This window comes from Anarrhichthys ocellatus, unplaced genomic scaffold, assembly GCF_004355925.1.
Source record: "Anarrhichthys ocellatus isolate YVR2014 unplaced genomic scaffold, GSC_Weel_1.0 scaffold51, whole genome shotgun sequence".
In the NCBI taxonomy this organism is placed as follows: Eukaryota; Metazoa; Chordata; class Actinopteri; order Perciformes; family Anarhichadidae; genus Anarrhichthys; species Anarrhichthys ocellatus.
In genome coordinates this window covers 527132-538680 of record NW_022280081.1, presented here as the reverse complement: position 1 = coordinate 538680, position 11549 = coordinate 527132, and the positions used below count along the sequence as shown (strand labels likewise).

The 11549-nt window shown below is 43.4% G+C and overlaps 1 protein-coding gene across 1 annotated transcript in view; it reads right to left on the bottom strand.

The window, feature by feature from the left end:
- The window catches only part of mycbp2 (MYC binding protein 2), a 58776-nt gene that overhangs the window by 13901 nt on the left and 33326 nt on the right, over positions 1 to 11549 (bottom strand). The window contains exons 34-51 of the mRNA XM_031870089.1: positions 9989 to 10195; positions 9751 to 9888; positions 9431 to 9609; positions 9198 to 9340; positions 8983 to 9083; positions 8675 to 8893; positions 8333 to 8555; positions 6572 to 6690; positions 6374 to 6461; positions 6171 to 6220; positions 5884 to 6056; positions 5554 to 5698; positions 5234 to 5440; positions 4367 to 4422; positions 4176 to 4291; positions 3874 to 3971; positions 1931 to 2047; positions 1169 to 1323 (exon numbers count right to left, since the gene is read on the bottom strand). Of these exons, the coding sequence (XP_031725949.1) occupies positions 1169 to 1323; positions 1931 to 2047; positions 3874 to 3971; positions 4176 to 4291; positions 4367 to 4422; positions 5234 to 5440; positions 5554 to 5698; positions 5884 to 6056; positions 6171 to 6220; positions 6374 to 6461; positions 6572 to 6690; positions 8333 to 8555; positions 8675 to 8893; positions 8983 to 9083; positions 9198 to 9340; positions 9431 to 9609; positions 9751 to 9888; positions 9989 to 10195 (2534 nt within the window). The remainder of the gene's footprint in view (positions 1 to 1168; positions 1324 to 1930; positions 2048 to 3873; positions 3972 to 4175; positions 4292 to 4366; positions 4423 to 5233; positions 5441 to 5553; positions 5699 to 5883; positions 6057 to 6170; positions 6221 to 6373; positions 6462 to 6571; positions 6691 to 8332; positions 8556 to 8674; positions 8894 to 8982; positions 9084 to 9197; positions 9341 to 9430; positions 9610 to 9750; positions 9889 to 9988; positions 10196 to 11549) is intronic.

Sequence of the window (11549 nt, the reverse complement as noted above, 5' to 3'; positions counted from 1 at the left end):
GAGAGAGAGAGAGAGAGAGAGAGAGAGAGAGAGAGAGAGAGAGAGAGAACTGGATGGGGGAAGGCGCTCGTGTATTTTTTTGGAAGAAAATAAAAGGTTTTTTGGCTTGGCTCCTTTGGAATTCAGCATCAGAGGGTTATTTGAGAAAGAGAAGAAGAGAGGACAGAATCTGACAGGCCAGATGGTGAAATTGTGGAGCACTGTAGATCCAGGCCAAGCCTGTCAAATGTTTGAACACTTTACAGTAAGTGTAAAAATACAAAAGAAGAATTGAAAGGACACTCCAACCACAACGGAGTGAGTATTTCCAAATCCACGACCAAATGACATAAAAAGAGGAAAACTTCCAAAAAAATTCCCCACTTGGATGATGTAGTGTGTCATGCTGTTCAGACAAGAGACCTTACATGGAAGCCTCCCAAGCACCTAAAGCCTCCCACAGCAACGGGTGGAATTGTAGAGCAGTACAATTTTCCCATTGAAACTGTTTTTGCGGACCAGTGATTGCTTCATGACAGAAAACCACCTGGATATCAACAACTTCTTTCAGATAATTTCCCTGTTACTGCAATATTCAAGTCTTCGATCACACCCAGTCACGTTCCATTGTAAAAAATGTTTTTAATTCTCTTACATGTTGTGGCGGTTTTTGTGGCATGGAGCAGAAATGTAAGGGAAACACTTGTTAACACATGCTGTGGTGTAAGGGTGACTAGTGAGGCAATGAGGAAAAGTGCAGACTAACTTCACCACGGGATGAAATCACACCTTGGCTACCCTGTTTTTTCCCCTGCATTGGGGTTCACTTCAGTGCACTAAACATATACAATGTAAGCATGTGAACATTTCCAACTGCTGTCACTTTGTGGTGAACGTTTTTTTGCCGTCAAACGTGAGTCAACACATGCAAGCTCCCAGCTGCTGTTCCTTTGCACGGTGTGTTTGTGAACGTTTCATACTCCGTGTTGCTGCAACCAGATGTTTGATGCGAGAGAACACCCCAGCTCTGATTAAAGCTCTCAATTTACCATGCTTCGAGTACATTTGGGGGAGTGAAAAATAAACTGTGATTGTTAAACAATAAAGATGATCTCTGAGCTTTGTCCCCCAAATGAACAGCACAGGAGCCTCTGTCTTTATCAAACTGGGACGGGCCGCTCAGCGGGGCCGTCTTCTACTTACGTCGGCTGGGACCAGTAGGCTCCTGCCCAGGTGCTGGTTAAAAGAGAGGCACCAGGCTTCTGTGTACCCATTCATGCTGGGAACATACTTCTTTACTGTTTCGTCATTGAGCCTGAGCCACACACCATCATCATTGTGGATCTACGGGGGGGAAACAAGAGCAACAGAGCAGGGCAGAGCCATGCCGTCCTATTACTATGGAAACAGGATGGGCAGCGCCCTCACACACTAACACACACACAACACCTCTGAGGTTGCAGGACAGTCTCAAGTCAAACTAGACGACAGTAAATTGAGGTTACAGCAGGGTGCATTTAAAATGGATACAAACACAGATGATGTGTTGCATAACACTACAATCATTGAGCAAATGCTTTGAGTGCTACAATTTTAAATATTTGGATTTAAATGCATCTCGTCCTTTGGATTTATTTTGCAGGCGCTCAAGCCTTTCATGTAGCCTCAGAGTATCTTGCAAGAGTATGAAGCAAATTAAAGTTAAGAGCAACCAATTTATAAGCTTTGCAAGAAAGTAGTAATTATTTAGAGAGGTAATAACACATAATACATAGAAGACACCAAGCAGGACTCAAAAGTTCTAAAACTAGCAAAAGAAAATAGCAGACACTACTTATGATTCTATCCTTACTGATTTAAAGAAGGAGGAAATAGAATCAAAGTGGATAGTGCTCCAGCTGACATACTTCTATAACATAACGTATACTCTGCCTGGTCTAGAGCCAGTTACCTCGTCAATGAAAGTGATGGTGCCATTGACATGCACTATGCCTATCTGTTCGCTCTGCAGGGAGGGGTGACTACGCACACGCAGGCCTGCGCTGTCCTTGGACACAAATTTGCGGACCTGAGAGAAGCAGAGGGGGAGATGGAGACCGTGAGCGGCAGGAGCAAGGAATAAAAAATAAATAAATTAAAAAAAATAGACAAGAAGTGCAGCAGGAGGAGGAAGAGGAAGCAGGGCAAGTTGACGGTGGGAGGTCGCATACTTTAACCCACACAGAGCCTGCTTCCAAGTACACACACACACAAACAGCGAAAGGCGAAGGCTTCAGGAGCTCCGTTTTCAGCAGTGCCGGTTGGATGAAGTTAGTTTTTGATCCTACATTGACACTTGTGTGTGGAAAGCCATGCAACACATGCTCCCAAGGAATATACGCAGTGCTGGTTAAAAGTAGCAGGATTTTGCTTGTTTCCCCATTATGGATTGCAAAATCAGAATACCACCAAGTTTCACAAAATGATGATGACCCCGACATGCCATGCATCAGTTTGATGCAGCATCGGCATTTAAAGTAATTCCAAATCACTTTCTACTTTTTTTTATCTATGAGTAACAATCAATCAATGCAGTTTGAAGAGATGAGAAGGCTGAGATACAGAACCAGCAGTCTACATGTTCATTCATACAAAACCTGAGCACGAATAACTATAATTAAAAGGGTTTTTTGGCCACAAATGGACTCGATAATAAACCTTTGGTATTTAGTGCATCATACTATCAAGCGGTTGCTTATTTGCACATTCAACAAAGTAAAGCAACATCACACTGGAGTTCTTTGTCTTATCACCCGATAAATGCAAAGGAGGTCTAAGCCTGTTAGCGCTGGGTTAGTCTGCAGAGTCTTGAAAACACCTGAATTCCTTCACTAGTTTGTTTTCGATCCCAGGGCTGTCACAAAATCTTTAACTTTGGTTGTTGTGCGTTTTGTCTCTTTTTTGGCAAATTAACTAAACTCAAAATATGAGTGTAGGTGGGTTGAGACTCTGTAACTATAATCATGGCTGGGCGATGTGTCCAAAATCTTTTATCCCGATATACGTTAAATCAAATGACAAGTATTTTATCATTTTAATTTGCAATATAATCAGATTTTCTTTTTAATACAAGCTTGTTATTATCAATTCAGATGATATAATTGTGTATCACAATATCTTCATGTACGATTTCATCACAATATGATTCCATGGGAAGACGATAAATCATTTTGAATTCTTGCCCAACCATAACCGTATATATAAAATGATTTAAGAGGCACTAGATTATTTACACAATATCATCATATGTGCATTATTGACATATCAGTATTTCATTTTGTAAATATCACGGTCATCGTTAATACCAGTGTATGGTGACGCCCCTATCTCCAATGATAGTGAGCAAGTCAGCTTATTTTTTAAGTCACTCATGTGACGATATTCACAATGATCCCGATAATGGAAACTCACCACGATCGACTTATCAACAGTTTTTTTTTTTTTTCTTTTAAATTGCGATCCATGATAAAATCTGATATTGTTCCATCAGCTTGCACTTGGACAGATGGCTGACAATCAGTTTTGTGTCCATTGCTTTCTACGGACCAGCAATAGATCTGATTGTCAGACCAAAACAAGGAGGTGCAAAATAAGATGTTGATTGTCAGTGCAAGTGGGCAGCACTAACAGCCCTTTCATATTACAGGGAGATCCGTGTTTCAATGTTTGTATCAAATTATTGCTCAATGTGGCTTTTAGGGTAAGAGTTTAGTTAAAGTTACAGATGGGTGTTGATAGGTATAGAAGACAGCATAAACTGCGTCTGGTCTCTGGTGTGTTTGATGGGGGATTTGCAAGCATGCATGCATTTATAGGTGTGTTTATGTGCATGTTCATGCCCCTGGTTGAGCTCACCTTGCTAGGCTGAGGTTCAGCCTTTGGTTTGACCATCTGAGTGCCAGGTGGTATCATGCCTTTGGGGGGGTCTTTGACTTCTACCTCCAAACCAGCATCTATAAAAGAAAAGATTTACAGCTCAAAATCTGAAAATGACGGCGATTCACCGACTAATCAGAAAGGCCTCAACGTTTTTAAACTATGGATTAATCCATATGCACGGCAGCCGCGTGACGTTATGTCACTTGGTGGGGGTTGGTGACGGTCATCAATGCATACCCTGTATGTGGGAAATACTTCAGCCGTTTCCATTGACATACCTATTTCAATGCCATCAATGGTGACGTGGATTGTGTAGAGGCCTACTGCTCCCGGAGTCCAGTTGGCGCTGTAGGTTCCGTCAGTGTTGGCACGAATCAGCATGTTCTCACTGGGTCTGTGTGGGAAAGGATCAATAAGTAGGTTGTATCTCACTGGGAAATGTATTTTATTCCTGCATAACCTCACTTACCTCTTTGGGGTGGGGGAGGCAAAGCGCAGCTCTTCAAATGAGTAGTTTTCATAAGCCTGCAAAGACAAAGTGCACAAGTATGACGTCAATAACAAAAACACTGGTTTACCAAAATAAAGTGCTTTTTTTCTCTTTATAACCAACTATTATGATGTTCCCTAAATAAAAAATATATTTTTTCACAATATACATTTATGTTTCGACATGATTTATTCTGCCAAATTTCCTTACTTGTTTCTAAACGTTTCATTATGCATTGCTTCCTCAATAGTCGAAATAATATAAATGAAGGTCGGCACACTGTAGCTCCCTTAGGTGCAATTATAATCCATCCACACACATTATTATTCTGCTATGGGGGGGGAAGGACGCTCTTGCTTGTTCATATTTCTTTAAAAACAATCAAAATCGTCTTGGGCGGCGCTAGGCCGATGATGCAGGGACGGCGAAGTAGATAGCGCAAATAGTGGAAGGGAGGAGAACGCCGCGTTGACGGCCAATGTCAGACTTATACACCAACGACGGTCTACATCCAGTGAGTCAGACTACTTCCTCAATTTTTGCAATTTTGATTCAATGTCTTTATTCAGTCAATTTACTCTCCTTTTTGGCTTCTTTTTATATTGAGTATCTTATTGTAAATAATAAGTGTTTGATGTGAAAATGCAAACACGAAAAAAAAAACCTGACTATTAAAATGTGTTAATATTGCAACTGCAGGTCTAATCTGCAATTACTTGCACGTCCAGTAGGGGTCACAGGTTGGTGTGGAGATCTAATAATGACTAAATAGCTTCACCTTGTGGAGCACCTGCAGCCCTCAAAATGTAAACAAGTGAGTTTATAAACCAGTTCCATGATACTGACCTTCATCATGGTTATAGCGATGTATCGAGCCTCTTTCACGATCATGGGCTCATACGTGGCCTCCAGTTTGGGCATTGGCAAACCTCCAAAGGTTAAGTCTGGGCCAGAGGACGACGGCGAGGAGCTCCCAGGTAGCCGCTGCAGCCTCTTCACATTGTCCGGCTGCATCGACTTCTTTTGTGAAACGGGCACGGCCTTTACCTCCACCTGGACATGTAAGAGATGAGACACACGTGTCAGATTTTTGCCAAAGCAGGCAAAAATGATTACGCAGCTCTGATCTTCCAAAATCTCTTGGAAGCCAAAGGAATCACCCTAACCTTCATGTGAGGAACGTGCACCACATCTCCATACTGGTCTTTGGTCTGTACGACCACAGTAGTCGGCCACCCACAGCGTATGTCATCTTTGTTCAGGATCAGAGATGTCTTCTGGGGGTCTGCGTAAGAGTCTGGCTGTAGCCACCTGGATGAAAGAAAAGGACAAAAGAAGAGAGACAAGATTGTAAATTTCTAATCTGTAACAAAATGAGATTGCAGAGGGAAAGCTAAAATAAAATTTACAACCAACACATAGTTCAAAATGGAGAATGCACAGTATATTTTGCTCTGTTTAGGTAACTAGAATTGACAGGCTCCACAAACGTTTACCTGGCCAGACGTCCTCCGCTGGATGTCTGTACACAGGTGATGAAGTCCTCAAGGAAAGAGTGCTCATTGGTTTGGAGGTGCAGCGGCAGATTTCCCTCCAGGGCCTCCAGGATGGTGGGGGAGTGAGACAAGGCCAGACCCTTCCCCAGGATCCCGGAGTGGGACTTACACACCTGGGGTGACGTCAGAGGAAATAAGAATCAGGGAAGGTAGAGTGATGATGAAATATAAAATCCTTTCCACCAGACAACAAATAGGAGTATCTCTGAACTTAAAAGAGGACAAACCTGAAGAGAGGCTTCCTCAAGGATCTCAAGATCCTCTTCCAGTTCATTACCTTAAGTTAAAGATTAGAATACCAGATGATTGATTTACTCAAGACGTTAAACAATATTATTGTTCCTAGCAGTAACACACATAACTTAATTAATAGAGAAACGGGTTGTTTACAACAGCCGAAGCAAATCCCCTCATCCACAGTTTTCCATACCTATAGGGAGGGCCAGGTCTTTCTTCATCAGAGCTGCAGCACACACACTGCCCAGGTAGGCCAATTCCTTCTCCAGCTGGATGATACCCTGAAATGTCCATAATGCTATGGTCAGGAAGGTTTTTTCCATTATGCATAAAAAAATGCAAGTCCATCCCGCTGCACAATATACAGAAGAATATACGAGTGTGTCTGTACCTCATCGGGGCCGGGGTTAAACTCGTATCCCACGGCTACGCACTTGAAGCCGTAAAAGCAAGCTTTCTCATCTTTGACGTAGTCCGAGGCCGTCTCCAGTGAGAACAGAACTTCGTTTCCTGAAAGTAGAGAGGGCAGAAAAACAGAAGATGAAAAGAGAGACAGGTGGGCGGAGTATTGTATGCAAGGAATCGCTGGTAAACTAATGACTGCCTGCTGTGGCAGGTGGCTCAGTGAAGCATCATTAAGGAGTGAGGAGATTAAAGCGCAGATGAGAACAATTAAGATCACTGAACTACAGCTGTGTTTAGAATGGTGTCACCACTCATTCACTACTACATCATGCTACACATATATACATACATATTGCTAGTACCTCAATAAAGAACATGTTTGCCTGTTTTTGTTGCTAAATTTTCCCCAATATAGGAATAGTTTGGATTTTTGTGGGGTTGTATGAGGTATTTCTCCATGGTCAGTGTCTAACCTACAGTAGATGGAGTTTGGAGAAACAGACAGGAGTACCAGCACGGGAGCAAAGCAATGTACAGCTGTAGACGGAGCGGCAGCAAAACCTATTTTAGATACCTAAAAAAAAAGTTTATTTCAGTTCAAGGATATGCTCTATTAAGAATATCTTTACCTTGCCGTCAGACAGCCCTTTCTGACGGGGAGCTGAAGCCGTTATCGATGCTCTCCTTTAAAGCCACAGGACTCTTTTGACAGAAACAGTCATTTTATCTAGCAGAACACAGGAGTTGCTGGTCTACCGCTGCCTCTGACGGTCATTTTGTTGGTGGTATTGTGTGACTTTGATGAATCTGAACAAACTCATTAAATCAATAACATCACACAGTAACACAAACAAACGAGCTTATCGAGGCAGCGGTAGACCAGCAACTCCTGTGTTCTGCAAGGTGAAATTACTGGTTCTGTCAAAGGAGCCCTGTGTCTTTGCAGACCATAGATGGATATCATAGCTTTAGTTCCCTGTCAGAAAGGGCTGTCTGACAGCAAGGTAAAGCAGTGAAGGTATTCTAAAAACAGGGTATAAGTGGACTGATAATGATTTTTTAGGTGTCTACAATACTTCCACAGCAGTACATTGCTTTGATCCCATGCTGGCAATACTGTCTGTTTCTCCCAACTCCATCTACTGTAGGTAAAACACTGACTTTGGAGAAGTACCCCACTTGAAAAAATCCTAGCTATCCCTTTAAGGTATGTAGCACATCATCCCAGACTCTGCTGCTGCTTCGGGGCTAGATAGTTGGTTGGGCAGTAGATGCTAGCTTAGCATTTTATGATTCTGTCCAGAATAAAATTTTAAAAGACAAACATTTCATCTTCATTAAAGTTCATTAAAGTTGTTTTTCAGATAACTGCTCTTAATTGCAAGTCTGAAAAGCACTTTAAATGACAAATGTATTACATGCAATCGTAGTGCTGATGAATTTAAATATCAGAGAAGTGCAATCACTTAGAAGGCAATGATAATGTTAAAAAGCACTAATATTGGGAAGCAAAAGTTGTCAAATGTAATTAACTGTCTTCAAAAGGTTAATGTCTTGATTTTAGACGGAAGAAGATCTTTAATTTTATGTGGTAAACTTATTATCTCTATCGGTCTACTATGTATTAAATCAACCACGCCTCTTGGCTTTTAGAACTTGTGGATTTATTGCAATTCTGTTATTGCCAAAACAACAGTCATAACCTTCATAACTACTGATAAATGTTCATTTGCTCCGCCTCTCTTACCTGGCAGCACCAGGATGGTGGTTGGCCAGCCAGTGGAGCCAGAGAACTTCTTGAGATCAGTCCAGGTGTTGATGGTGTCATGGATCAAAGGTTTGCCCCCCAGGTTGGACAGGTGGAGGGTACGGCTGGGGATGAGCAGGCGCAGGACGTCCTCTGGCTGCGCAGTGCCGCACTGCTGATCAAACTCAATGGTGGTCCAGCGGACACAGTCGGGGAAAGACACCTGAGGCAAGGCGAGACAGAGCAAGATTTATTTTTGGACTTTAAATTACATTTGTGTCTCTGACTTCTTACAGATGGAAGTCTCTTGCTAAGCAGTTAGCATACCAAAGGATACCTTACCCTGTATTGTGTGACGCCAGCTTGTTTGTAAGGGTGGTCACTCTCAATCACCGAGTAGTGGTTTGAGGTGGTGCAAGCCGACAGGCCCTGCTCAGGCTGGTTGCCGGTCGTGCTGTCTGTTGACTGGTTCGGGTTGAAGGTGGGTGGGGCGTACTTTTGGTTGAGGGCGGAGACAGCAGGCAACAGCTCCTGAACGAGTCCAAAGACCTCAACGGCTGCCTGGATGAGGGAGAGCGAGGCATTTCACCACGATGCCACATCAGAGAGAGACAATTCACTAAACCAAGATAAAGGCTTTACCATCTTACCTTAGGTACAGACGCAGCCACGGGGCCGATGTAGGCCAGGATGAGGGGCAGCAGCATGGAGAACAGGCTGGAGGAACTCAGTAGCTCGGGAATATCATCCACTGGAGAAAATAAAAGCACATTGATTAAACTGAAGAGAGGCTGAACAGATAAGATCCAAATTCAATGCAAGTGGCTCTGCTGCAATGCTTTTGTAATACGTTTGTTGCTCTTACCATCGACAGCAAAAGCCCTGTTAAGCAGGTCCTTCGCAGCTCTGACCACAGCGCTGACCACGGACAGAGCTCTGCTACAATTCTTGTCTTCCTCATTGGCTTTGCTCAGCAGCTGAGACTGAAGATCCCCGTCATACTCACTCCTTCAGCCACGAGAAAAAGAAAAAAAAGTCAGAAAAATAACTCCCAAATACTTCACAGACTAGATGTTAGAAAATGCCGGCTGTGTGGACCTGTAGTAGAGAAGCTGTGGGATCTGTCCTCTGGTCTGGTTGGTGCCATTGCTGCTCAAGCTGCAGGTGCTGAAGGTGAACGAAACACCGTCGGAGCACTGCACCGTGGTCATGCCTCCATCCCCGTTAGCTGTCCGGCTGCCGTAGTTCCGTAACCGCACAGCATACTTTACACCCTCCTGCAACAGAATAAATTCATCAGTGAGACTATATGCATTTGAACTAAGATCAGCACACATGTGTAGGAAGTTAAAAAAAAAAAGATTTGTATCTCAACTGCAAATCATATGCATGTATTATTTTCTCGAGAACCTATGTACCTTGAGCGGCACGGCCTTGTCCATGCGAATCTCAGCAATATCGCTGGGAGAATCGTCGGTGCTGTAGGTGCCCTTCACCAGCTCCAGGGATGTCCACCTGTGAGAATGTGCCGAGTCCCCTGGGTGCTCCGTCTGTGCCTGAAGGGTGATGGGAACAAGTTGTAAAAAGAGGCAAAGGAAGAAAGCTAGTCAAGCAACACCAGAAAATATGAGCTGAAGATGATTCCTAATCACTTACGTCGTCGGCCAGCACCTCCAGTTCATACTCATGGATGCCCCCTCCCCCGTAGACGCACACGCCAACCAGCACAACGCCTGGCTTGTCTACAGTCATACAGATGGCATCCGGAGAGCCATTGCCCGTGTTCCAACTGCGGCCCTGGCTCGTTTTGGTGAAACGGTTCGGGGATGCTTTCACGGAGTGGAGCGAGTTCAGCCCATCAACCTAACAAGCAAGGACACAATAAGAGATGTGGCCAAACACATCAAACCTCTTACATAAGCACGCAGGGCTGATTAACACATTTATTTTACTCCAAACAACGAAATCCTGCGCTAGAATTACCGCCTCGTGGTTGTATTCCTCTGCCAACCAGTTATGTTGCAGTTTACAATCATGTCTGTCCACAACGTCATCATTTATATCCTATTAGGTATTTGTGGGAAATTGTCATAAGTAGGATATGAGTTATGGCCAAAAAGGTGTTTTATGAGATCACAGTGACATTTGACCTTTAACCACCAAATTCTAATCAGGGTAACCTTCAGTCCAAGTGGACATTTGTGCCAAATTAGAACAAATTCACTCAAGGTATTCCTGAGACATGACATTGAAGAGCATGGGATGGACCGAGGGATGGACAAACAGAAAACATGGATGATCTCTAAAAGATCCATTGTCTGAAATAAACAATACAAACTATTACTATTTCTATCAACAGAGAGCCAGACACGACTGCACAGGGACCCTATCCAGGTGCTCAGGGGAGGAAGAGTTGTTTCCCTGACAACAGACTGGGGAGAAAAAAAAAAAAAATAGGGACTGTCGTCGAGTGACGGTTCCTATGGTGACGAGAACACCAGAGTCTGCAGTACAAGGGTATGCATGTGATGATAATTCATCTAAGAGTGTGACAGAGGGAAGGCGACAGGCATCTGTCACACCCACTTAGTGACTCAACATATAAAACTTCTTTTGGGGAACTGGTTTAAGGGCGACCGTGGCTCACTGGATTAAGAGGGTTGTCTGGGAACCGGAAAGTCAACTGTTCGATCCTCGACTGGGACATGTCACGTGTCGAAGTGTACCTGAGCAATACGCTGAACCCCCAGGCTCCCTGGGCGCCTGTCATTGGCAGCCCACTGCTCCCTATATACAGGGATGGGTCAAATGCAGAGACAAATTTCCCCCTTAACGGGATCAATATATTATTACAATAATAAAAAAAACATTTTTGTTACTGTGTTTTTGGCATCAGTAGAGACATCACCGTGTTCCAAGAAAAAGCTGTCACTACGAAAGGTTAGTGCGATCACAACAGAGCTTTAAGTAAAAGGACATGGCCCGAGGAAGGAAGTAAGAAAAAGAATGAGGGGGCTGCACTGTGACCATTCTGAATGTAACTTTGATCCCAGCTGTTTTAAAAAGCAACAACGGATGCAGAGGTTAACAAATGTAAAAAAAAAAGCACCACATGAGCACAAAGAGAGCAGATCAGGACTTATGTTGTCTTATAGGACGCTGGACTTGGGTGTATGTTTGCCAAAAACTAAGCTCTGATGCCCTACAAACAAGCCTC